This window comes from Anarhichas minor, unplaced genomic scaffold, assembly GCF_050575085.1.
Source record: "Anarhichas minor isolate MPS153535 unplaced genomic scaffold, ASM5057508v1 ptg000067l, whole genome shotgun sequence".
Lineage (NCBI taxonomy): Eukaryota > Metazoa > Chordata > Actinopteri > Perciformes > Anarhichadidae > Anarhichas > Anarhichas minor.
Genome location: NW_027466513.1, coordinates 4073039 through 4099318, shown reverse-complemented (window position 1 = coordinate 4099318; position 26280 = coordinate 4073039). Strand labels below are relative to the sequence as shown.

The window sequence follows — 26280 nt, the reverse complement described above, 5'->3', positions numbered from 1 at the left end:
ACCATTTGTGGCTCATGTGCGATAATCAGCTTTCTAACTCTGGGACATAAAGCCAAGCGGGAACTCAACTGACAGGAAAAGCTCCCACAATTACTAATGACTTTCACATTTCCAGCAGTTTCTCCACACTGTGGCCTGCTGGGGGGAAAAAAACACTCCTCCTCCTCCTCCTCTCGGCGCTGCTTTCAGGGTCCAGACACATTTGAAACTTCATGTTAACTTTGGCAACATGGTGACATTCGTAGATCTAAGATGACATAACTGGATTAACAGGGGACAGAATGAGGAAAACAGATGCACAGACTCGTGTGCAAGCTTACCGGTGAAATCTACTTTTCCATACAGATCCTGGATCTGAGGGGCCAGGCCGAGCTTGAACAGGTACAAGCTGTAAAAAGAGGACGGAGAGACAATAAATAAAGGAACATGGCAGCGTAGGCAGTAGCAGAACAGGAAGAGAACAGAAACAAATACACACAAAACAAATCCATGCAGGGTTTGTCTTTGCACAGGGCCGGACATATTGACGTCATGAATATTACAACTTCAGCACAACCCAATTACTGCAATAAAAAGAGGGGAGTAAGAGGGGTTCAAAGACTGACAGGTCAGAGCGAGCTAGTATCAGAAAGCAGCCCTGTCATTTAAGGGCCAGGAAACAGCTGCTTCAACACTCGACCATGTCGTCACTCGTGTCACTTTGTGAAGCTGCAGATTCAAACAATTCAAACACATGCATTGGAATTGTTTGTTGTAATTAGTTTCTTCAACTTCTGTGACAAAGTGAGGTAAACCCATAGAGCGCATATAAGAAGTGGACTTAGTCATCGTGACCTCACCCATTTGGTTTGAGGACTCCCGCTTTGAAGCCTCGAGTTCAGCGTTTTGGCCGTCGCCATTTTGTTTTTTTGCAACCAGAAGTGATTTAAGAGCAAAGTACAACCGGACGCTAAATAAGACCTTTATAGGCGGCCGAAATGTTACAATGAACCTCTGAAAACACACTGTGAAAGGGTTAAAGTTGTACAATTTGCACAACTCCCAGACCGACAACGCCGTGGTAGAGACCTGTCAATCACAAGGTAGCCCTGCCCTAAAGCATACAGATATTCTGTGAATGCATAGCCACACAGACAAAGACAGAGAGACAAAAACAGAGAGGGTACCTGAGTGCATGTATACAGTAGATGCAGCGTGGCATGTTCTTTCTGTCATATATGTCTGTGGTTTCTGGGTAGAAGATCTGAAACACAAACGGGGACATTGAGTCGATCAGAGCGGGTCCGCTTTCAGCAGGTTTCATGGTAGCAGCACACCGGCGTGTCGCAGCATGTGTGCAGCAGTGATTCAGGGTTACTAGCTCTGATTGGGGATTACACAATGGTGTGTGAAATGAAAAGGACTTATATTTTCTGTTGAAGCTGCCAGTTGGTGGTCGTTTGGGCTGATTTCTTTTTTTAATGCCAACATAATGACAAGTATTCAGAGTTTCCACAGAGTTAACAGGTGGGGAAATGTGTCAACACTTTTACTGTAATAATGGGCAACTTTCAACTTCTTTTATTCTGAAAAGTCATTTAAAAAGGACCATTTGTACATACTAACTGCCAAACAAAGTTAACAAATAACAGACGCGAGCCATGCTCACCTTTGGCAGTCCCTTCTCTGCCATGGCGTTGAGCCACTGGATGACGTTGTCTGTGTGTCTGAAATGGAGACCGGTCGCCTGGAAGAGAGAAACCAAACGTCAACAAACTCAGATCCAGACTCATTCACACTGACAACAAGAGCTATGAACTCAGGTCACATTCATCCAACAGCTCCAACCAGGTCACAAAGTCAAACACTGGACTTAGAAGATGTCAGTAAGGATCCACGGAGGTTTGTAGAACCACAAATGTCTCACAGTTCTACCCGAGACCAAAATAATGGAGATTAACATGTTGTTTTTTACAGCACCATAAAAGGCAGGAAAGTGTTTTGTGGCCAAACAACAGCACTCTGTTTCCAAAGCTAAGTCACCATTTGGCTTCAAAACACTGGCTAGTTAGCTTGTCCTTCTCCATAGCGGCGGGGAATGACACAGAGGGAACATTAGACCCAGCTCTGCTGCTGACCACCAGCCCGCTTCTCGACTCACTTTCTGTAACCAGTGTAGCATTGAAGCATGCTGAATAACTAGCCAGGTGTCCGCTAAATAGCTAGCTAGCTTGTTAATTCCACAATGCTTTAATGCTACACTGGTTACAGAAAATGAGCTGAACAAAGTTGTCACTCATCTGTTGACATAAATGTGCTTTCCTACGTCGTGACAAGAGTGTCTGGATGAAGCATTAAGTCGTAAAACAAATTTCAACTAAAAATGGCCGCCGCTCTGACCATCCTGCTACAATGACCCGGTCACTGAAGATAATCCACCGACCTCGTAAGGTGCAGTTACATGTCATGCGCTTCTATCGAACTACAACCGTATCACCCCGCAAAGGGAAGTGTGCATCTATACTGGATACTTCCAGCTAACCTAGAAATACTGAGCTAGCTAATGCTAGAGCTCAGCCGAGGACGCTATTAATGTTTACATCTCGTACTGTCTCGAGCCTGTTGGCTCGGTGTAGTTCAGTAGAAAGCAAAAAAAGCTCCTTCATGAAACTGCTCTCAAAAAGGTCTGTGGATTATCTTGAGTGGGTCACGATTTCTGGAAAGAGACATTGCTGTTGAGTTTTTAAAATGTATTTGTTGGCAGAACACAAAACACAAGAGTTTTATCTAGTCCAGTTATATTGGAGAGAAGGTCGGCATCTCTACGACTGATTCCTCCAAAACTAGTCAACTCACGCTAAAACAGTCCAGATTGATAAACAGCACTACAGGTTAGAGGAAAAATATGTATTTAACTTTAACGCCCACATGCTTCATTTTCACAATTGTTCCCTTATGATACAGAGTTTTCTTTCGTGATTGTCATTGTATTTATTGTAATTTTATCTTGATAGTTTTGTATTTCAGAAAACCTGCTGGGAGAGTTTTTGGCCTACTAATGGAAGTAAAAGTTCTGATTATCCAACACTTTAATACTTATCTGGCTATTGATGATTCCAAGTGGAAGCTCTTTCCATTAGAACAACCATCAGGCTTTTACTTGAGAACTAAAGGCTGGATTGCTTTATGACTTGCTGTGGATATTCATTGCATTACTGTTTACTTCACAAAGTCACAACTCAAAGCAGGTGACGTTTTCAACACGATTTGCAGTTTAATCTCTTTATTTTTCTCGTTATTTTTAAAGCGCATAAATTGGACGTGGAAATGCATGCAACCATGCATTTCACCCCTCTGACTGACAATCAGATTATAGGGATTTTATCTTCCTCCGATTGTATAAATACATAATGCATGTTTTCACCTTGTAGCGCGTCTGTTCGCGGTCGTAGATCTTCTTGAGGGAGACGGTTTTCGGGGCGAAGAAGTTGCCCAGTTTGGCCAGATAGACGCCGTTCCTCAGCCCCTCTTCCAGCTCCGTGGTGGGAGGCAACTCCTCGTCCAGACAGGCCTCCATCCATCTGCAAAAGAGAGCACACACAACAACATTTATATCAAAGAGAACACAAAGAGGAAACATACAGTACACATGCATACTTATACAGCTTAGCTTCCCTACAGGGGATAATTACTGCTGATGAAACTCAAGCGAGACTTCAAAAGGGGTTTATTTCAACGAGGATGTCCTGGCCCTTGGAAATAGAAAGCAGTGTTAAATACAATGATTGCTTTATACAAGTTTAAAATGGGCTGTGCTCAGATTAACAGCATCTTATTTAAGAAGCTCTTGATCAAGTCAACTCATTAATTGGTGGATGCATCCTGTTGGTCAAACGGAATCCTAATTACTTGATGACTTTTCATCCAGCTTCACCTACATTTCAGCGAGGCTCAACTTCCTGTTGATCGACTGATTGATTCGTCAGCCATTATAGAAAATAAGGAGCCCTGAGGGAGGATCATTCCTCACTGCGTTTTAGATGAAAATGAACCCACAGTAAAAAAAATAAGTACAGCTAGTATAAAGTCTGTATTCCACAAATTATAGCTCCTTCACATTCCCTAATAAACACAATCTCGTGAATTATTCTGCACCAATAAAACTAGTCTGGCTGACGGCTCTGCAGCTCCAGAACAACACACACACACACACACACACACACACACACACACACACACACACACACACACACACACACACACACACACACACACACACACACACACACACACACACACACACACACACACACACACACACACACACACACACACACACACACACACACACACACACACACCTGTAACCTCTCCTCCTGAACACCGAGTTCCCAGCATTCCTCATGTGTGACATTTCATTTCTTTTAGGTCATATTGTGGAGTCACATTCCTGCTGTGTGCACGTGTCCGCTCTGGGCCACAGAGGAGACACGCTGAGCTCTCATACTGGGACGGGCCTGGTGGACTGGATTCCACCATCTCCTGTCATCACCGCCCAGTAACTACGGAGGAGGCCGGTCCGTTTTTTTTACCCTAAAAAATAAAACTGGCATCTCCTTTCACTCTGTCAGATATCAATCTGTCCAAAGTTAATTTACGGGGGGAAGTTATATTTCAGTAAACCTACTTTAATTCAAGCTGCCTCACTTATTTCCATTTCCACTTCTGTACCAGACTACCTCAAAATATTTGAATAGATATGGTATCACAAAATGATTGCAGGTGGTATATGAGTGTATAAACATATTGTAGCTACATTGTTAGTGGACATTTTGTGTCTAATAACAGTTGCATTCCTTACTCAAAGCCAATCCAGCTCCATTCCAGTTCATTTCTGCGCTACTGTGCAGAGATGTCATCAATACCAATGAGATACACCGTTTCTCTTTATTCACTGTTACAATCATTAAAAAGCTAAAGCAGCATGTTTACATTCAGTATACCTTCAGTAGCTAGCATAGCACAGACGTGCTAACGCTAGTTAATGATGTGTTAATGTACTCTGCTAATGTTAGCTCCACAGGTTTTTACGTAGAAACGTAACGTTTTATAAAACGTATATCTCCTCCCAACCTCTCCGGGTAACGAGTATCACTATTACACAACGTTTAACTATGACGAGCTCCAAATCCACTAAACCAGCCTGAAGATGAAGAACATCTGAAACCATTGACGGGAGTCTGTGGAGCAGAGGCGGGTAGTTGTGGGACCCTGGTCAGAGCTGGACGATTGGCCAGTCTGTGTTTGAGGGGCGGGACTTAGCAAAAGGTCAAATATATATGCAATTCAATAAACACCATATATTTGGACAACTGGGTCAGAGGTTGCCGCCGAAGAAGAGTTTCCTTACTTTTCTTTTAGAACTAATCTGTGTGAAAAGTGCAGAAAATCTTCCTCAGCCATAATTCTCCTTTATTCCACCTTATTTACATCACCTGTGTGCCTTTTCTTATTTAGTTTCATAACAGAGAAAAGGTCAGAAGTACATTTTTATCTAATGTGGGTCTTTTGTTCTTTGCCTGAACCAACATGTATAGTTTTAATGTAGTTGCCTACAAAGCAACATGTAATGGAAGGTGGCATCTTCCCTGCTTTGTTAAAGCCTCCAAATATCAGCTCAGATTATTAAAAAAAAACCTTGAGTTTATCATCTGGAATTTCACAGTGTGACGTCAAACATGGCCTCTCTCTTTTCATCTGCTAAGAAAACACTCCCACTCTTCTGTAACTAAGGTCTTTGTCAAGCAACAACAAGGTTAACTATATCCTGAGTAAGATTAAAAGATTCCTTTCCTCCTACAGATAGCCCCCCCCTTACCCAAACACACACACATTAGTATTAGAGCTTACAAACTTTTTCAATTCTTGTTGGGACATTTGGTCCTCGTACAGACACATGAAAACACACCCACGCATTGCAGCGCGCAGGGCCAGCTAGCACACAGCTAACACACAGCTGAAACAACTTCCCTGCCAGGAAGTCGTGACATGGGCTCTCCAGACAGGCCGGCTATTGAGGCGGAGGTGGCCGGCCCCATGGCGCAGGGGCCTGGGCCTGCCAGCCGGGGAACAACCCCCTCCTTTCACTCCACGCTGGAGCAGTGAAAGGCTCCATAAAGACTTGCTCACTAATGGCTCTTTTATCAGGGCTACACGCCCGTTTTCCAGTGTAGCACAAACACAGACACACCCTCCACTTCACCAGCAAGAAACAGCAGCTATGAATGGGATATCTGAATGTCGACAACTGGATTCCAGCGGCAGCGCAGAGCAACATGTGTCACGTTGTAATTATTAGGACACCGACAGGCATGTCTACAATCAACTAGCCACAAATATGAAAGCGCTGTCTGGAATTACTCCAACCAAATAGCAGATGAGAGATATGAAGCTGCCACAGCTTCATCTGGGACAAGCTACGTGAAGGCTAATGTCCTGCCATACAGCTCAACGAGCTACACATTCACGTCTGTCATTTTATCCTGTTAGACATTTGTTTGAAGTCGTCATAATTGACATATGAATTCTTGAGCTATGGCCAAAAAAAAAAAAAAACGTGTTTTGTGAGGTCACAGCGACCTTTGACCTCCATTTCTAATCAGTGCATTCTGGAGTCCAGGTAGACGTTTGAGCCATAAAGACATTTTCCTCCAGGCGTTCCTGAAATATTATGTTCATGAGAATGGGACGGACAAAAACATGTTAAAAATGTTGACATCACCCTCCTTGTGATTGCAAAACTAGGATATATAGCTGCAAATTTATCCAAATAAAATGTGATTTCAATCAAACTAGCCAGTTAAAAAGGTTAAAACTAAATGCAAATTAGGTGAAAAATCAACACTGCATCACTGTAATGAAACCAAACTGGTAGCAAAATGGCTGCAAATCCAACATCACCAGCAGTTAAAGTATGTAATATACAATACTAATTAGTATAGAATCAATGAAGACAATAAAAAGGGAACTATATAGCCAGTGTAATTTGTTTATATCGGGTTTATCTCATGAACTTCTGCATATATGGAACAAAATAAGGTCTAGGTGCTACGTAAATACTGTGCAAGTATCAAATTGTTGATTTGGATCTGTGGACAAAATGCACACAGACTCCAACTATCCAGTCGCCGATAGAAAAATAAAGAGTTTTTTGAACATTAAACCATGTAAACATGTGTTCTAGTAGAAACCCAAAATACATGGATGAACCTGAAAATGAGCATGACAAGCCTCCAACATTCATCCCATTATGCTAGCATGATGTGAACGAGGCGGTTTTGATCCTAAATCTAGTCAGAAATCAATAAACAGCTCGACTCAAGTGTTAATAACCTGCGTGAGATAGTGTGTGCTGGACCATTATAGAAGGCTTTTGGTCAATTATACTGTAAACCCATAATAAACTAGAGGGGCATCCACCAACACTGCTTCCACCCCGTGATTTGGATTCACTCCAAGTTTTTATGGTTTCTTCCGTGACTCACGCTCCACCCTCCAACCAAGTTTCATGAAAATCGGGCCAGTAGTTTTTATGTAATCCTGCTGACAATTAAACCAAACCGAAAACAAAGGACTGGAATGAACCATGATCACGTCTCTGCATCAATGCATCATCCTCATCGCGCGTGCCGACAGGAAGCTGAAGTCAGGTCGAGTTCAGAGGTCGGTCTCATAGGAAGGAGGTCCGCTACTGACCGCCGTCTCTGCAGGAAGGACGCTCAGACACCTCGCCAGCAGTTTGTCTCCGGCTGCTGTCGAGGTGCATCCTCTGCTCTCCTGCACAGTCGGGATCCTAAAAACCTCCTTCTGCAGCATAACTCGACTGGGGGGTGAATAATCTTTGGACTTTATTTACTTCCTCTTTCTCAGGTTTCACTCTTGAGTCACAGGCACAGCGCATCCGCTGCAGTTAATGTTTAATAACAGCTAATCTTATGCTAACAGACCACAAGCCTCATTATTGTAACGCTAGTTTTGTTCTCTCGCGGCCTAATGTAACCAACAAGGTTTCACTGCCTCAGTGTCCGTACGTTGGATCAGGACTGCAGAGAAACAATGATGAGGTATCTAAAACTGGATATTATGTTATTTCAACAGCATTTATTAAATGACCAAATGTTAATAAGTAGAAAGTCCTACATAGTAAAATGTGCAAATAATCTTTTTCCAACAAAATTTGTGCATATATAAAAGTTATGCTAACTGGGAAGTAATGCCATGGATATGGGAATTGTCATGTCAACATCTTAGTCAGATGATGTTAAATCACGTTAAGTGAATATTTTTCCTTTAACATAACTGGACCTACACACCTAGACTTCTGTTCAGTTATGCAATCTATTGAGACACAGTTTGACTATGAATCGACCATCAGAGACCTAAAAAGAAACAAGTGACATGACTGTCATTTTAAATTATGCAGCATTTTCCAGTTATTATTTTGTGGCATTAGAAAGAAACAATGTTGAAGACTTCCTAGCATCCTGCTGACTTTAACCAGAAAAACCCCTAACTGAGCATATTTGGTAAATGAGGTTACAGAGAACATATAAAAGCTTTAATTGACTTTAATTAAACATTACCACTAAAATGTTTACCGCTAAACTGAGAGAAACAACAGATGTAGACGTTACTCATTAGTATGCAGATAAGGCAAACTTCTCGTTGCTGTTTCACAATAAAAGCCTTGTTAAAGTAGCAGGAAGTAGTTGATAGCTGGTTAGTCATAGTGCAGAAACAATTAACTGATTTGTTCATTTAAAAAAAAAAAAAGTGACAGGTCACTGCTTTTCTCTGTATTACGTTCATAAACTGAACACCTTGTTGTTCAGGACTGTGTCAGGAAAAACAAGAAATATGACGACTTCGTTTTGGAATTTGGGAAGTTGTGATGACTTTTTTGTCAGCAAAAAAATAGTACATATTAAAGTTACCAATTTCTTACCCACAGGATTCTCTGAAACTATCGTGGGTTGACGGAAGAAAACTTTGCCCATTTTAAAGCTAAAATGCATCAATCTGGTGCACTTTGAGAGCAAAATTAAGAGGCTATAGAAGTATGAAGAACTTTGTGCTCTGATAGACAATTGTGTGCTCTCCCGCTGGAAGCCAACACCGACACCCCGGTGCTGGTGGACCAGGACGTATTGCTGGAGAAAAGGGAGGCACGGGAGAACCAGAACCAGGACTAAGAACAGACCCTGCTGCAGTAAAATGAGAGGTTTTCTAAAGGGAGTCTGGTACACAGAACCACTCCCACTTTAGTCCACAGGGACCAACAAAACCAACACAGAGTTCCTTTAAGTTATTAGTTAATAATCATCTATTTCAGGGCTTGTAGCTTTGGTTAAAAACAAGTCGTCTCCACATTTGGATATATTCCACCTTTCTGTGAGGTGAAGAGCCTCTTACCTTAAACCTTAAACCTTAAACCAAGGCTCAGCCAACGCATGAACCCTGCCCTCCAGTTCAGCCTCCAGCTAAGCCAAAGAAACCCCCTACTGCACACAAATACACATTCTCATTACGTCTGACAAGAAACACACAAAACAGGGCATAACAAGGCCAAACATTATGCTAATTTTACACAACAATGTCCTGTACTGTGCTGTCCCTGACATTATAAACGGGTCTGACAGGGGAAAGGAGGAAGTGCTGGAAAGGCAAATCATGTGCAGTGAGCTTTATCTGGCAGCAGCAGCACAATGTCGAGGTACAGATCCCCCCCCCCCTCACCCCCCTGCTTTCTGTTTCCTGTTAACCACCCACCTCCTCCATTGTGATGAGTGTAATTAAAGACAGAGCTTTAAGAGAAGTCTGGTTTACACTGAGGTTTGTGATTTCCCCACACAGAGAACGCTCACAAAGCACAAAGGGACGGGACGGAGCAAAAACAAGGACACACATGACGAGAGGAACACACAGAAAAAAAGGTTAAGCGAGAGCCAAGATGTCCATTACATGCTTTGCTGCAACGCTGGAATCTGTTGCACCAACTGACCTCGTCCTCCCGGCTCTCAAACAAGCCGGCCGGCAGCAGCTGAGCTCCTCGCTCACTGTGTTAACGTGGGGGAAATAATCAAGCATGTTTGGGGCTGTTTTTCTCCCATCAAGCCCCCCGGGGGGGCTTCACACTGAAACACACTTCACAGCTGGTGACGCTGACCTCTTCGTGAACCTTTGGGGAAAGCTTGTGAGAAAAACCTCTTTCAGTACAAATCAAGAGTAATTATCTTGATATTCTACTATTTTTAAAGACAGTAAATGCCTTTTTCGTGTTATTAATTTGCACATCAATGTATTTCTTAATACTGTTGAGCACTTTCACACCGAATGTGAATATTTCGTGGCGGAAACGCTTCATCAAGACGGCAAACTTTATTACTCCTTTCAACCTCAACGAAGGCAGCGGAGACCAGATCCACTCCTTCCATTCTTACCTTTCACAATAAAAGCCCTAGACATATATTTGCACGTGAGAAATTCGCCTTTTCTTGTCGTTTATTTGTCACCCTGGGCCAGAAACGTCCCCAACAAAGCAACATAAGAAAATATACAGGCAGAGGGCAGCAGGGTCTCTGCAGATTAAGACACCAACACACACTTCTAGAGGGTCACAAGTAATGATCGATCGGGATTACTTCTGTATCAGTCTATACACTGTTTTTGCTGTTCTCTTAAGAATTACTGGATAATCTACCTCGTCAGCGAGAATCAAAATCATCGACGTAGTACACATTGCCGTAATATCTGAGTACACAGGGTGAAAAATGATGGGAACCACAAATTTAAGCAAATAATCAATACAAAAATTCTTCAATTTTAGGATTTGCTGATTTTGTCCTTTTTATACGATTGAAACTAAATATTTTGAGGTAAAGTTTGGTCTGTCGGTCAGACAGCAAAACCCCTAAACAGTAGAGGGACGTCCTCATGAGCTCTGGGGCCTTTTTCTTACAAATGGACTTCTTAGAAAATGAGTAATTTGTTCAAATTTAGTTTCAGTAAACATCATGCAGAAATAAGGTTATAAAAAGTCATACGTGCTCATTTATACAAAAACATATTTTCTTTCTTAAATGCGAGTCATTCCTTTTCTATTAGTGACATTATGGTAATAATTAGTGTTAAATGTATGAAAGAACTATTATATAATACATCCTGTTTTCTCTTTTTAACCCTTTTACTGTAGTTTATATTAGGGTTAGTTTAGGACACTAAGGAAAGCCTTTTCTTTAATAACAGCACGGCACCGGCACATGGTTGTGACCTTTATCAATCACATCGGACCAGCTGGCGTTAGAGACAAAACTGTGCAAATACCAGCAGAGGGCTGAAAAAATAGAAAACCAAGCCGGCCTGAGAAAGTGAGAGACAGAGTCAGGTAGGCCTGGAGTGTGTGTGTGTGTGCATGTGTGTGTGTGTGTGTGTGTGCTGCGTCAGCTCTCAGCCACTGACGGGTTTCGTCACCGTGACCGATTCACAAACTGATCCCGGGGCTGTGACGGATACTCTTCCCCACCCGGGAAGAGTAACTTGTGGTCTCAGGTTTCACAGACGGCCAGGTGAGAGTCTGTGGAGGAGGGGCGGGGCCTGCAGGCCCTTTATGGAGCACCGATCCCTCTTCCCTTTCATTCCCACATTCTCAACTGTTGACTGTGTGCGAGTCCTGGGAGGCCTCGGCAGGTAACGTTTACACAGCAAACAGAATACGGCCTGCAGCGTGGGCAATGCATTCTGGGATTCATAACCCAACCGTTTCTTTTCACAGTTATTTACTGCTTACCACTGACACATTACTGTACATCTAGATTACAATAAGTTACTGTATTTCTCCCAGACAGGAGATATACTGTACATTGTGGAGAATTTCAGTATTAAATGCATTATTAGTAGGATTTAATAACACCCCTAGTGGTGAGTAGAAGTGTCACAATAATAAATATGTTAGTCACAATATGTTTCCATATGGAATGTATTATAGGTTTACAATGTTCTTACTTATAGAGGATATTATATGTTACAGTATATTAACTCATTGAATGTATTAAATCATAGAAGTATAGTCACTGTAGGTATTAAAACACTAAGAATAGTCTTGAGGGTCAGATAGGGATTCTGAGTGAGGTGTCAGACATGCAGCAGCAAATGGAGGCGACCTCATCGATGGAGGATGGGGCCAGTGGGACGGTCAAATGCCAAAGCTGACCAGCAGGACAGAGAGGAGGAGTCCAAGATGTTTTGCGAAGAGCCAAGATGTTTTGCTAAGGGATCGATAATGGGAGGGGGCAGAATTCAAATGAAGCCAATCACTAATCGCCACGGAGGGTCATTCACACGTTTTATGACAGTATCGGACACTTTCCGACTCTCGGGGGATACAAAAGAGAATGTTTTAGGGAGTTTACCTCAGATCACTGCAGCTCTCATTTTCAGCTAACTGGCCGCGCCGGACTGTGAGGAGATGCGTGTATGTGGTCTCTGCTCTCGAGAACATTACTATTGATAGTTAATTCAGTTTGTAAGTGAACTTTGTGTAGTACATTAAATATTGTTTTAATTTTGGACCGGATCTAGCTCATTCTTCTGATGCGCGTGCGCAGTAAGAAGCTCGCAGCAGAAGAGTACCTGCGGCCTGCAGGCTCTCTCATCCTTTGTTCTTAAAAACCTAACAACATGCTGCCACTGACATGTTGTGATTACAGTAGCTCACTGGAGATATTGCTGCCAGTAATTTACTGTAATTGGACGGTTTAGTTTGGCTGGTTTACATATACTGGATGAATCGTCATTACATTTAGCACAGACATTCATCAAGGAATAACTGAAACCCTGACGTTTCATCTGGAGTCGCCAACTAGCCTCGGTCCCCTGAGGACAGATCGTATCACTCTTGGGCCACATTGTTCTCCTCGTAGCAAAACAATGTGGGGACACGAGATTACATAATATTCATTGCAGCAGCGGCTGTACACAAGAGTCTGTGGAAACTGTTTGAAAACAGGAAATTACAGGCAAATGGCCAGAGCTCGAGGAGGAACTGAGCCGGTCTCGCAGTGAAGAGTGACATTGAGAGGACGGAGCTTAAAACTGATGTAGCTACAGTTAGAATGTTTTACACCATAAAAACTGCGGTGATCCAACTTTAACAACTAGACAGCATTAATGCGGATCTCCTGATCGTGTATGTTGTACCGGTTATCAGCCCCTAATAAAGATCACATCTATTTGCCACTTGCCCGATTGTGCAACTGCATGAGGCATTGCACTTGCCCGAACACAGAGTTTACTTGCCCCGCCCAAGCAGGGAAGCGTTAATGTCGAGCCCTGCCGTTAACATGAATTCACCTAATCAACTTGTCATGAGTGTTGTGAGTGCGATAACATCCTTTATCTCTAACCCTAAGGATGAAAGACTCTCCTGCATGATGGAGTAAAGATAAACAGAGATTATCTCTGTTTGCTGTGAAGGATTATCTCGCTCTGTCACAGCCGTCTGTTTATGCAAATGGGTCCTTTTGAGGGAGGATAAAACACGGAGACGCTCCACAATCCAGCACGCTTCCCAAACTTGAAAGAAGCAGTGACGCAAGTAGTGACAGGGTGCGTTGAAACGTGTCAAAACTTAATACATGGTGATAAGTTTACGGCTTTTCTGTGTCGGTCTGCAGCTGAAAGGCTGATCCGGTCTGAATACTGTAATAGCTGCATGTCAAAGTCACACTACAGTATTTTGCTATGACAGCAGCACGGAGAAGCGCTCTTACAGTAGGAGGTACAATAGTCTCAAAGATGCAAACACAGAAGCACCCATATGTTAAAATCATGGGTTCCTGCAGGTAGAGTATCCCGGTCAGTGCTGGGATCTCTATTCCCAGTATACAACCCAATTTCTCACCACTTTATAAATGGCATCAAACTCGTAAGTGTAAGCAGACGGATCTCAAAGCTACGGTTGGAAATCTTCTTCAAAAATGCTTCAATATATTAAAAATATCTGGTATCTGTGGCTATTAATAATAATAATAAGCCCGTCCAATAACTTCCTTTGGCCCAGAATAGAACGATTGGATGGGCTACCTGCCTAAAGACAACTGTGAATACCAACAACTATCATTCATTCATTTTGTCTACGAAAAACAACAAGACACAAACGATTACATTTCTCCAGATTATCTCAGTAAAGAGCTTGTTTTCTTTCCTCACAGGCGTTCTCCTCATAACTGGTTCATTTATACGTTTCACATCTCAGTTTTTGTGCATCATCCATATATACAAAATCAATATCTATTTTTATGTTAAAATACAGATTTCCATTATGATCATTTTAGGGGAGTGGCTTTGGAGGGGGGGCCTGAAGGGGCGGGACTTGGCAACTTTCTTGCTAGATTTAGCAACTTTTGAAACCAATTAATGCTGCCAGCTGCTTTCACTGGGAAAGAGTTGGCAACACTCTGCTGTGTTTTTAGGTTGGATCATTTAAAAACTCTCTCAAGAGTACCAACCGTCGCTTTAAAAGGAGTGTTTCAATTCATTTTGATTTAAAGAAAACAACAACAACAAAAAACTAAACGTAAACCCAAGAAATCAAATAATTCCAAAACAAAGCAATAGAAATATCTAACTGTCAATGACGTAACCCAATAGAAATACAGCCGTGCTGTTTGTGCCATTCGTCCAAACAGCATCAACGATCTCGCCGCGGGGTCAACGCTGATCATTCTTTAGTGTCACTTACTTTGACACACACACACTTTTTAAAAAGTGGATTTGTTTTCTGTGACTCTGCCATTTGTCAACATTCACTCAAAACAGATCGTATTTCTTTCAGTTTAGCTGTCACGCAAACACGGTGACGATGTGACATGACTGTACTGTTTAGAGAACGCCGTCAGGTCAACAGCATTGTTAACCTAAATAAGCTCTTTAATGTCCGTTTGCAGTGATGTGTTGTTTATTGTCTTATCTGTTGTACAGTTTATCTGTGTTTGAATGTTACCTCGGGTTTGTCTTTATGTCTTTCTGTTGTTATAGATTGTGTTCTGCTTTCACTTTGTTAACTCTGCTTTTAAAAAGGTTTAATATAAAAAAGTTATTATTATTATTATAGTCAGCAAACTCAATAAAGATGCAATGCATCTGTGTCATAACACTGAACAGACTCATATTTAAACACTCTAAATAAGATATTTACCGTCCTGGTCCCAGGCTCGCCATCATGAAGTCACAATATCTTTAAGTGATACTGAACCAAACATACAAAAGACATAAAACATGTTAATAAAAATATAACGGGTTTTTTCTCACCGTGCTATTTTGTTTGCACTGCTGTTCTCTAATAAGTAACTGATGTGTACACAGATAGAATCACGAGGCTTTGTCCTGTCGGCAGGATGCAGTGCAGATTCATGTAACTCATTTGCATATTGTGTATTTTTTTCTTAATCAAACTGCAGCTCTGCTCGAGTATTTTTCGACACAAAGAACCGAGAGTTTGCCATCGCAGCCTCAATCTGTCTTTATGTTTCTCCCGCAAAGACGCCACAGTCACAACCCGACGGGGAAAGGAGTGTTTCCAGTTATTCATCAGTCTGCTCAGGAGCATGCAAATACCAATGTAAATAAAGGTATTCTGTTAAAAGACAAATGTAGACTGTACTACGGTATATTTAGAATAGTCAAATAGTCTCCGAGTGTGGAAGGTTTCGCACCACTAAAGTGTAAAAGTCACGTATATTTAAAAACAACCCTAAAACTGGTGTTTTAACCAGAACAGACTCTACCAGAGAGAGGCAGGGTGTATTTTGATTATTTGGTCGTTGTTCTTTTAAAGTACTTATAAGACCATCAATTTACAAAAGTGGATATATTTTCCCTCAAATCCTTAAACTTTGAGGAAATTCCATGGTTACAGTGAACCCTGTCATTTAAAGAAATTACACAAAACACTAATTAGACAGCGTTTTACCTCCAGACCTGAATGTGAACCACCCTCTCAGAAAAAGGAAAACACACACACTGCTCTGTATGGCGTCCCCACAGTGACGGAGGAAGGATGAAGACCATCAGTGACGAGGTACATGAGGAGTATTTGGGGAGTGGGAGAGACGGACTCGACTTATTACACATCACATCATCGTCTCCCTCCACTCATCACAGGACCTCGCATTGTTTAGCACCGTCTGAACAACGACTCCTCCAGCTGTGGTCGGGACAGAGGAGGAGGAGGAGGAGGAGGAGGAGGAGGAGGAGAAGCTCAACACAAACACACTGGAACTAGTTTCTAAAGGTCGTTAGTTTCACGTCAAAGTCCACCACCTGTTATTTCTACTGCTGATATCTGAATGATTTTTCTTTTTTTTTACTGTAGCGTTATTTATTCAAATTAAAGTATTTTATTTACATTGTACTTTTAAAGTCTTTTTGTGCACATTCTTGTGCTGCTTTTATGTTTTGGTGACCCGTCATAAAGACAATGTTCCACCCTGGTGGACGTTAAAGTTCTATGCTATGCTATGCTATGCTATGCTATGCTATGCTCATACTACGGTTGCTTGATTACGTAACTAATCGTTTTTTTGGTGTTCGTCAACTGAGATTTCTTTAGTCGATTTGTCGTTTTTATGGAGCAAATCAGATATCACAATGATTCTGACCAAATACCTCGATATCGATATTGTAGAGTTTTCACGAAATATTTACACATTGAGTTTTAAAAAAATAAATAATCATCAGCAATTTGGATATAATGACAAAGTGGGTAAAGACAAATAAGACGTTTTTTAAACAAGATGTTAATTCATTCATTCAGCAAGTTAAATAAGTTCATTGTGATTGTGATTCGTAAAATGCGATGACATCACTGGAACCAGAGGGTCCAGTGATGCTGCTACACCAGACGGACCAGGTCACTCAATCAACCCCCCCCCCCCCCCCCCCCCCATTTCAACCTCATTAGTTCCTGAGAGTGCACATAACTTATAATATACTATCTTGTAATATAAAAAATACTGCTCTTAATGTGAGTGATGAAGTGGTGAAGTTTCATGGTGATATCTATGAGTTCATGTGTTCATCTGTAGAGTCTCTGAATGTCTGTAATGTAACTAAACGTCTCTTTAAAGGACGTTTCCTCTCAATGAGTTTGTTCTCAGACTCTGATGATAAATCTCCACTTCAGCAGCTCTTACATTCACCAAACTTCACTCTTTCATTCCTCTCTGTGTGCTGAAGGTTCACACAGAGAGGTTTGTTCACACAGCATTCAGAAGAGGATTTATACAACATATTTAGTAATAAAAACATGGAGAAAAAAACACCTGCACAGTGAGTGAATTACAACCAGCCTCACGTCACCGCACACGGGCAACAGGAGAGGAGGAAGAGACAAATGGGACAGAGGTGGCGAAGCGGTCACGACATCCTGACTGTTGTACATGTGATGTAACGCGGGCGAATCCACGGGGAACCGGCCTGAGACAGTTTGTTGTGCAGCGACGCGATGGAGGAGGGAATGTGCATTTAGCAGCGAGCACGGATCAATAAACAGACGAATCGTCAGGAGAACATGTCAGACTGCATTCCCACAGACGGAAGAACACAGAAACACAGTCGAATGCACAAAGATAGAAGGTCAGTTTGTCAAGAGGGTACACATCAATGAATCCATCAGCTGATCTTAAAGAGACAGTACTGGCAATTTATGACAATCGATGAGTCCTTTATCATGGAAAGACAAAAAGCTGATTTCAGCTTCCTCAATGTGACACTTTGTAGCATTTTTGTTGATCGGACAAAATCAGCAATTTGAAAATATTATAGATTAAACAAATTAGCAAAAAAATATTAGCAGATTAATTGGTTTCTTCCGTTTTTCCCCATTTAAAGGGGCTTTCTTTGGGGTGAGTTTTTACTTTTTATAGCAACACAACCACTCAGTTAGGTTTAGGAAAAGATCGTCGTTTGGGTTGAAATAACCGCGGAAGTGCCGTTACTGAAGTACACAAGTACACAAGTACTTCAGTAACGATGAATGAAAGATCACCGTCTGTTGGACCCATCCACCTCCACTACCACCCGCCTGGTGTGTGGTTTCTTTCGTAGGTATTGCTACAAATGCCGGATCAGACCAGCCCGCCCCATAACCTGAAGCACACATCTGGTATTGAGAAAGCAATAAAGAGACAGAACAGATCGCAGAGCATTCAAATATGACGTGATAGCCTCGTCGGCTTGATGGCAACATGAAAATGAGCGCGATAACACAGAGTTTGCATCTGTCTGCTGAGAGAAAGAGAGAGTGCAGTCATCAGTCATTGTAAAACAGTGACGGAGCCATAATGCGTTCCTGCAGCTGCACTCTCACACACGCTGCTGTGCACCTGTCAGAGGCATTCCCATCATGCCAGTGTGCATCGACACACACTCCCAGCATCCCCCCGGCGTCCCCCTAACTGTAAACTTCTGTTTTTCTCTCGTAGATACGGAGTTAAATCGCTCCAAACCAGCTGAAGGAAACTTCTTTTCTTTTTTTGCAGCATTTCAAAAGTTCTCTTAAAATTTGCTTGACATTTGAATGAAAACATGACTAGTGTACGGACCTTTATCTATATTTATAAGTAATGGTTTTATATTTTGGTTCAAAATAAGATTTACTTATGATGGTGTCACGATCAGGCTTTGCCCTGTGTGTTCTGTGTCTTTGTTTCTTTCTGTAGCTCCTCACTCACCTAATCAGTTCATTCAGTGCACCTGCCAGTCACACTCACCTCATCAGCTCATTACTCTCACCTGTTCACTCTGCCTAGTCACTATTTAAACCCCTGTCTTTCACTCACTCACTGCCAGATCATTGTGTTTGTTTCCCGTCCAACCCGCCCGTTTTGCTCGTCCTGTTCCCGGTTTTCCAGTCTGCCTGTTCTGCCTTTTCCTGCCGGATTTTCCCCCTCGTCTTTTGTCTTGTCCCTGGATTCCCTGTTTTTGGTTCATTAAAAACCTTTTTTTCTCTACACCTGACTGTCTGCGTCTGAGTCCTCATCATGCCCCGTGACAGATGGCTTGTATTTAGGATGAACATGATTATTGCTTCCTCCCCTCTTTTTACCCTGACTACTAATTATGCACTTATTAGCCAAAAGAATGCTAACTCAGTAGCCATTAGCCTGTCGAAACATAATTCTATGACACGTTTACTTTCATTGAGCAAAGTGAAATCAGCACCAGCTCACTGGGTTTGCTCAAAAACTGCAAATTCCACCCTGACACACACACTTCTTGAGGGGGAACCCTGGCTGACACCGCTGACGTGGTGAGAAAAGGGGAAATCATGAACATGAGAGTTTAGAGACATTCTGTCACTTCTTTTTTTGTTTATTAATTTCAAACGAGAGCACAGACTGAGGTGTCAGGTGGAGGAACAATGCGTTCAGACTAACCAGGTCATTCCAGGAGTTTCCTGGAGATCACAGATAGATGATAACAGAGCAGGTGAGAGTAGCGGAAAAAACTGACACTCAGCTATTTCTTCTCTGATTAATCAGAGCAGCGTGCACCGTCGCAGAAGCACGGACTCCGGCAGTCACACACCGGAACAGGTTGCTATGACAACTGTGGTTTTCTGTGGCAACAGTGGGAAACACTCAAATCAACCGAGCGACCGAGTCACTTCCTGTCACGCACAATCCTTCCTCTTTTGAAGCTGCGAGCCCAGCAGAGGTTCCAACCCACAGTGTGTGTGTGTGTGTGTGTGTGTGTGTACTGAGTAACAGACCTCAACAACTCCCTTTTACAAATTCCAAATACTAAATGATAGAAGTTTGAATATAAAGTTACGTTCTACAATCGTTCACACATCACAGGAAACATTTTTATAATTATTTTATCTCCTCGTCGAGGAAATCGCATCTCAAAACTCTCAGAAACATTTCAGGAAATCACATCCATGAACTGTGTTACTTCTTTCTTTTTTATCCTGCAAAACCTTTAATCTTATTTTCAAAAGAAGCCAAAACGTTCTGAAATGTTTGATGTCGTCTGAACAGAGAGGCAAAGTCCCGCCCCTTCCTGTTGACCACCATGGGACCTTGTTTTGTAAAGAATATGTACGGTAGTCAACGGTGAGATACAAATAATTTTTTGTCAATTTAAAAGACAATTTTGTAAGACAAGAAAGTCTCATTTTGTCATAAAACTGATGTTCTCACACCAACAAACGGGTCTCAATTCTTCTTTCTCTTCCAGGCTGATAAAAAGAGTCTCTGGACAGAAACACATCCGATGAGCTAACGTCCCATTTGTGCGTTGAACAAAGCTAAGTTAGCCACCTAGCTAGTAAGACAAGCTAACGGCTATATTAATGTAGCTCACTGATCGGTTTCAAACTGAGACTTTCATAATTTGCAAAATTATCTTTAAAATTGACAAACTGGAACTAAAAAAAAAAAATACTTGTCTCTTGCCGTTGACTTCTGAACATATACCTATAGGGACACCGGAAGGGGCGGGACTAAGCTTCTTTATGCAATTGACTTTGACAAAAAAAAAAAAGATGTCAAAATGACACTTTAATGTGGAACAATCAGATCACAGAATGAGTGATCTCAATGCCAACTTTCAGCACATTTTAGACTGTGTTACAACCAGCCTCGCCAAGAGGAGCGTCTCCTCCCTCAGCTGCATCTGAACAATAATAACCACACTGATGTTCACTTCACTGACCGGCAGAATAAACCTGGATGTCTGACAGACTACATCTCTGCTCAGGGAGTCCTGATCTGACAGCCGCGCTCACTTTTAACCATGTTTAGAACCTTTATACCCCACTGTGTGGAACTGTTTGTCAGGTAACATGCAACCAGAAGTTGCTGTATTTCATAAAGACGTAGACAAAGAAACCGTAATTTCACTATATAATTCAATCCCCTCAAGGTTTCAGCGTCCTGCAGAGCTCCAGCCAGCTCGCCGGGGCCAACCGTCCTCCAGCTCTTACCGTTTGGCTTCCTCCAGGTGACACAGGTACTCGTAGGCCATGTTCTGCTGCCGCTGCTCGTCCATCTCCTCCGCCGTGAGCCGCTCCACGCCATCCAGGACGGCTGGGGGCAGAAAAAACAGGAATGGATGCAAGCAATGTAAGAAACATATGGCTGAATTTACACCGAAAGAGCAGAAAGAGTAATTGATGAGAGAAAACGGCTGTTTATTGACTTCTTCCTGGTTGCATAACCAGGAGAAACTTTCCATCCAGCCCCCCCGGCGCTCCTCATATATACACAGGAGGTGTTTTACAAAGGCAACCAGCCTCATTCATTAGTGGCCAGCTAACACATGAGCTCATTGTGGCTGTATGAGGGCATGGCTTTGTCTGCGTGCTTATTAATACACTGAAAACACAAAAAACAATGCAAGGTATGGGGGGGGGGTTAGGGGGCTGTGAGATTGCAGAGTGGAGCCACCTGCAGAGAAATGTTCCCCACGGAAGTTTTTCCTCCCAATTTATGGAGGGGGGTCAATTCAGCCTCCTGTCACATCTGAGGTGGGAGAGCTCTGGCGACATCATCAACAGGTCTATCCTGATTTTAACTAAGATCTCACACTATGGAAACTTGACAAATGTACTCTTATGCAGAAGTTTTACCTCAAAAATCCTCTAAAAGTAAAAAGAAAGATGTGCCAGCTATGCAAAATACTTCTTGTTTTCCATATTTGCTGGATAAAATGAGTGTAAAGTGTTATTGTGCAATCCAAATCAACTTTGCTCCCACAATCATTTAGATGCGTTTCTTTAGATCCATGGGCGGTGGTTTTTGAGTATTTCCTTTTTTATTTAAAACTGAAATACAAAACTTCTTCATTTAGAATATTCTGCCTTATTTTCAATATTTGGCACAAAGTATGTAACTTGTAGTTACTTTTTAAAAAAAGAATAAAAAGTTGTGTAAACTCTAAAAGCAGGCCTCGTTCCTTCTCCACCCCGCGCTGCATTAGAATAAAAACGCGGAAGTCATAATTAAGCTGCAACCATGCTGTCAGAAATAAAATAAAAAACGACTCCGCGCGCTTTGTAAGAAACAACTTTCCTGAAGTTTTGGGAGCGTTTGCATGAAGCAGAGCGCTGATCCAGGAGCTGTGGAGGTAAAGGGGTGGAAGCCGCCCGCCTGGCATCTCAAGGTGAGCACAAGAAGAAGAAAAACTTACAGCCATATCTCGGCCGGAGCCCGTCTGTCTCGTCAGAAGTTGACATCCTCCTCTCTGCGCTCCGCGCTTCGCTTCAGTACAACACAAAAACAACTCAAAGTTGACGCACGGTTTTGGACACTTTGGTTCCCAAACTCTCCGCAGCTTTAAATAAATAAAAAAAGCACTAGACAGCGACAGAAACCCGGGAGGACCTCTCGGCCCTGTAGCTCCTCTCTGCGCAGCTTGACTGGAGAATTTTTCGTCTTCTTCAAACCTCACTGATGTCACTGGGTGTGTTCTTCCTAATCCTGAAGTATGCGTTTCAGGAAACGGTGCTCTGCGGCCTCCAGAGCGGCCAAAACTGCAGGCGCAGCGACCCCTGCTGGCCGATAGAGACATGAGCCTGGAACCGGTTTCCAAACGGTGGTCCGAGGACCTTCACGGGGGCAGGATGTGTGGTTCACTTTCCAAAACATACTAAAAAATTGAATGAAATCAATATCATGGAAACAATTGAGTTGAACAGTTAACTGAGTATAAAAGTAAACTTTATTTAACATTTTGTGGGGCGGATTGAACAACTCATGACGAATGTTTCATTAGAGGAGGTTCAGTGTTTAGAAACAGATTACATTTTAATTTAGATTAAGTGTTCAGATTACAACAAATAAGTAATTATAATCAGACCAGAATCCATCTTTAGAAATTGGGCAATCAGATTATAATTAAATTGTCAAGATATAATTGGCCCTTCTTTAAGCCCCGCCCCTCGCTGCCACTCTGTCAGAGCTACGTTACCATGAGACCACACTGTCACTAACGCGCTCCCTAAATTACCATTAAACAATGCCTCATTTACATATTTAAACATAACATTTGAGAAAACTTGTAATATAAAAAATAAGTGTATTGATGTAATGAGTTTTCACGGTGATGTTTGTTAGTTAACACTGATTAACTCATTAATAATGATGACTTTAGGCAGATAAATAATGTATTCATTGTAATAAATGATGGTGTTTTAATGAGTTTCTTGGCGCTTTAAGGTGTTTAATAAAGAGTGAAAACCTCATTTAGGCCATGTCACGTGACCAGGTGTCTCCTGTGTTTCATATGAACTCCTGATGGAACTGTTTTCTGGAGAGCTCGGCCTCATGCAGTCGTGTTCAAATGTTCTAACTGTAACTAATACAACAGGAGTGTTGTTGGGTTTATCCACCTCTGCAGACTACACTCTGCATGTGAGTCCTGCATGTGGCCTCTCGGGCGGGGCTTAACGGGTCCGTATAAGAGAGCATGCAGGTCCGGTGGGTGGAGGGAGAATCTCCAGTGGACCTGCTGCGACCCCTCTTCTTCTTCTCCAGTCCTGACCTGCCTCCTCCTCTTCCTCCACCCACCACCGGGACCAGCACCATGGACAGCTCCGGGACGCTCCGCGGACTGCTGTTTGTCGGCCTGCTGTGCGTCATGTGTCGCGGCCAGTCGTCCCAGGAAGTCTCCGCAGAGGACTTCGGACTGGACAAACCCGAGCCGGCCGCAGACAGAGACCTGGTCAGTATGTGAACAGCTGCACTGTTGTTAGTTTATGGAGGAATCCACGGATTGAGATCACCGACGACACTTTGGTCACATTTCCCGAAATGTTGGCAGAATAAATAACCTTTTTTTAAAGGGTTTTTGCAAAGATGTGTGTCAACATTTCAACGTTTCTTTTATTTGCATTTCATAGGAAAACCAAATGCATCCTGTTATTTAGTTCAGCTTTAGAGGTTTCGTCATAGCTTTAGAGGAAATATACAGAACGTGCAGAAAACATTTCAAATAACTGTTCAATTTGTGTTTTTAAAGGAAGACACTACAGATGAGAAGTGTCAAAATAAATAACTAATGGATATCAACATGAAACTTCTACAGTTGATTACTCACATTAAGACAATTGTTTTTTGTATTACAAGTTTTCTAAAATGTTATGTTTAAATATGCAAATGAGGCATTATCCGATGGTAACTTTTGGTGAATTTAGGAGAAATCTACAGGAGCACAAAGACAAAGAGATAAAATAAACATCTAAATGTGTATTTTTGATGTTTTTTCCCCACTAGTCTGATAGAGATACATGGACTTTTATTGAAAATATTCACTGACAAACCTTTTAAACTCAGTGCAGCTGTTCATGTTCAAACCCACATTGTGTTGACTCCAAGTGAACCGAATGTATCCGGTGGGAAAATGATGAACAAGACATCTAGAATATCTACTTTAGCTATGAAAAACACGCCATCTTGGGTTTAAAGGTGTCTTATAGCTTCAACGAAGAGTTATAGATTATACATGTGATACTTAGGGGGATATTTAAGAGTTAATAAGATGCACGTGCTCTGGTTTGACACTTTCTCCTTGCTTTCTGACAGATGGAAGCGCTGGAGGCTCTGCTGGGCAGGATGCGTAATCGGATTCCCTCCACGGAGAAAAGAGGAAGCATCGCACTGGTAACTTCACTTTATTCTCTTTATTCTCTGTATTCACGTGACGCAGCTCTTAATGCACCTTCAATGCATTTCCTGATACTGAACGGCAGAATGTAATTTAGTGATCTGTTGAACAAAACTCCACTGATGTTTAATTAAGCCGGTTAGCAAAAGATACCGCGCCAGTAATTAAAAGTTAACAAGAAAATGCCAACAACAGTCTTTCACTCAATGCAATTACAGACTGATCAAGATATCGCTGCTCAGCTCTAATTAGAGGGGGGGGGGGGGGGGGGGGGGCATTAATGGTGAGGCCTGTGCTAGAATGTGTCTTTATGCACACACATTAACACAAATCACATGAAGGGAATATAAAATACATGGATATACATTACGTCGTTGCCAAACATCACTGCACTTTCTGGAGTTTTTGCAACCTTTTTCTATACAAAGTACCTGACTGTATACGTGTGAGTAACCTGCCCCCCCCCCCCTCCCTCAGTGTGGGATGGGTGCCCGATGCGCCATGAAGTTCGGGCCTCGCATCGGGAAGCTGTGTGACTGCGGCAGAGGAGCCAACTGTAACTCCTACCTGCTCAAGTGCATCTGAAGCACTGAGGACTTTTTGAGGCATTTTTTTTTTCTTCTCACGAACTCAGCGTCTCCAAACGTCCTTCACAGCATCGGCACTGACAACAAACCATGACTCTCATCCCGTTGTCATGTCGTCATTCATACCCATCATGCATTGTTGTTTTGGCAGCTGTTGCCTGAGGATGAGCATGGATTTGTATTGCTGACTTCTTGTTTACTGTAAGCATGTGAAGTATTTCATGTTCAATAAACGCATTTATCAACACATGTTTTGGTTGGATTTCTTTCTTTATGTTGACGTCGTTTAGGTTACATTTAATTGGCCCTTTGCAAAGTATGCACGGAGCCCACACTGTCACAAACTGCACTCACTGTGGAAATATGATCTAATTCTTGTAAATTTCAGAGAGCAGCAGACAGAAGGGTCTACAGCATGTGTTTGAAGGATAAATCCAGGATGTCAAACTGATTCATCAGTGAAAACAGGTTCAAAAGATAAAGATAGAAGCTAAAGTGTAAACATGAACCACCACATCACCTTGGGGTCCAATACAAGCTATAGAGACCAAAAGCGTTTATTGTACCAGGCTGTAAACACGTTGATTTCTGCTGTAAAGTTGCTCGTGTCAACATGGAGGTCTGTGGGGATTTGACTCGCTTCTGGAGCCACAAGTGTCCGCTTTAAGGAACTGCACTGGTTATGGTCCACTTTTACATACGTAACGTTTTAAAAAGAAGAAGTACAATGTGTGCCACACAAACACCTGCAGACACTTTTGTCTGACTTCTTTTCAAATCTCTCACACAAACTGCACCAAACGGATGTCGTATCAGGTGTTTCACTATTTTGAATTTTAACATAACACAAATATAAATTAAATCTCTGACCAGGTAACCCAAGTTGACTTGCTGAGTAAAAACCCAATTCAACCGCCACATCTTAAAAGCATGATACCAAAAATAAGCAGATATTACACACGCGCACACATACAAGCTTTGTAATACG

General features: G+C 42.1%; 2 protein-coding genes and 1 long non-coding RNA gene across 5 annotated transcripts in view; 2 read left to right on the top strand and 1 right to left on the bottom strand.

The window, feature by feature from the left end:
- The window catches only part of iqgap1 (IQ motif containing GTPase activating protein 1), a 47743-nt gene extending 25250 nt beyond the window's left edge, over positions 1-22493 (bottom strand). The window contains exons 1-6 of one of the 3 annotated variants that reach the window (XM_076078505.1): positions 22231-22493; positions 21026-21128; positions 3404-3560; positions 1649-1726; positions 1167-1243; positions 321-388 (exon numbers count right to left, since the gene is read on the bottom strand). In XM_076078505.1, coding sequence (XP_075934620.1) covers positions 321-388; positions 1167-1243; positions 1649-1726; positions 3404-3560; positions 21026-21128; positions 22231-22276 — 529 coding nt within the window. In that variant the 5' untranslated portion in view covers positions 22277-22493. The other 2 variants (XM_076078507.1, XM_076078506.1) reach the window with 2 other exon arrangements.
- Positions 7600-10506, top strand: LOC142934103 (uncharacterized). Its single transcript, XR_012947679.1, has 2 exons — positions 7600-9751; positions 9892-10506. It is a non-coding gene; the product is annotated as an uncharacterized LOC142934103 (long non-coding RNA).
- On the top strand, positions 19944-25529 carry cartl (cocaine- and amphetamine-regulated transcript-like). The gene is made up of 6 exons (XM_076078508.1): positions 19944-20153; positions 20278-20879; positions 20965-21164; positions 22539-23763; positions 24624-24701; positions 25183-25529. Exons 4-6 carry the CDS (start codon positions 23509-23511, stop codon positions 25288-25290), a joined length of 441 nt encoding a protein of 146 aa, XP_075934623.1. The 5' UTR covers positions 19944-20153; positions 20278-20879; positions 20965-21164; positions 22539-23508; the 3' UTR covers positions 25291-25529.
- Positions 25530-26280: the final 751 nt, after the last annotated feature.

What these genes read in the sequence shown, in the direction of transcription:
- cartl (XM_076078508.1), top strand. Translation starts at nt 23,509, where the DNA reads ATGCAGGTCCGGTGGGTGGAGGGAGAATCTCCAGTGGACCTGCTGCGA. An exon ending in CGGCCGCAGACAGAGACCTG is followed by an intron (nt 23,764 to 24,623) that starts GTCAGTATGTGA and finishes GCTTTCTGACAG; the next exon opens with ATGGAAGCGCTGGAGGCTCT. An exon ending in AAAGAGGAAGCATCGCACTG is followed by an intron (nt 24,702 to 25,182) that starts GTAACTTCACTT and finishes CCCCTCCCTCAG; the next exon opens with TGTGGGATGGGTGCCCGATG.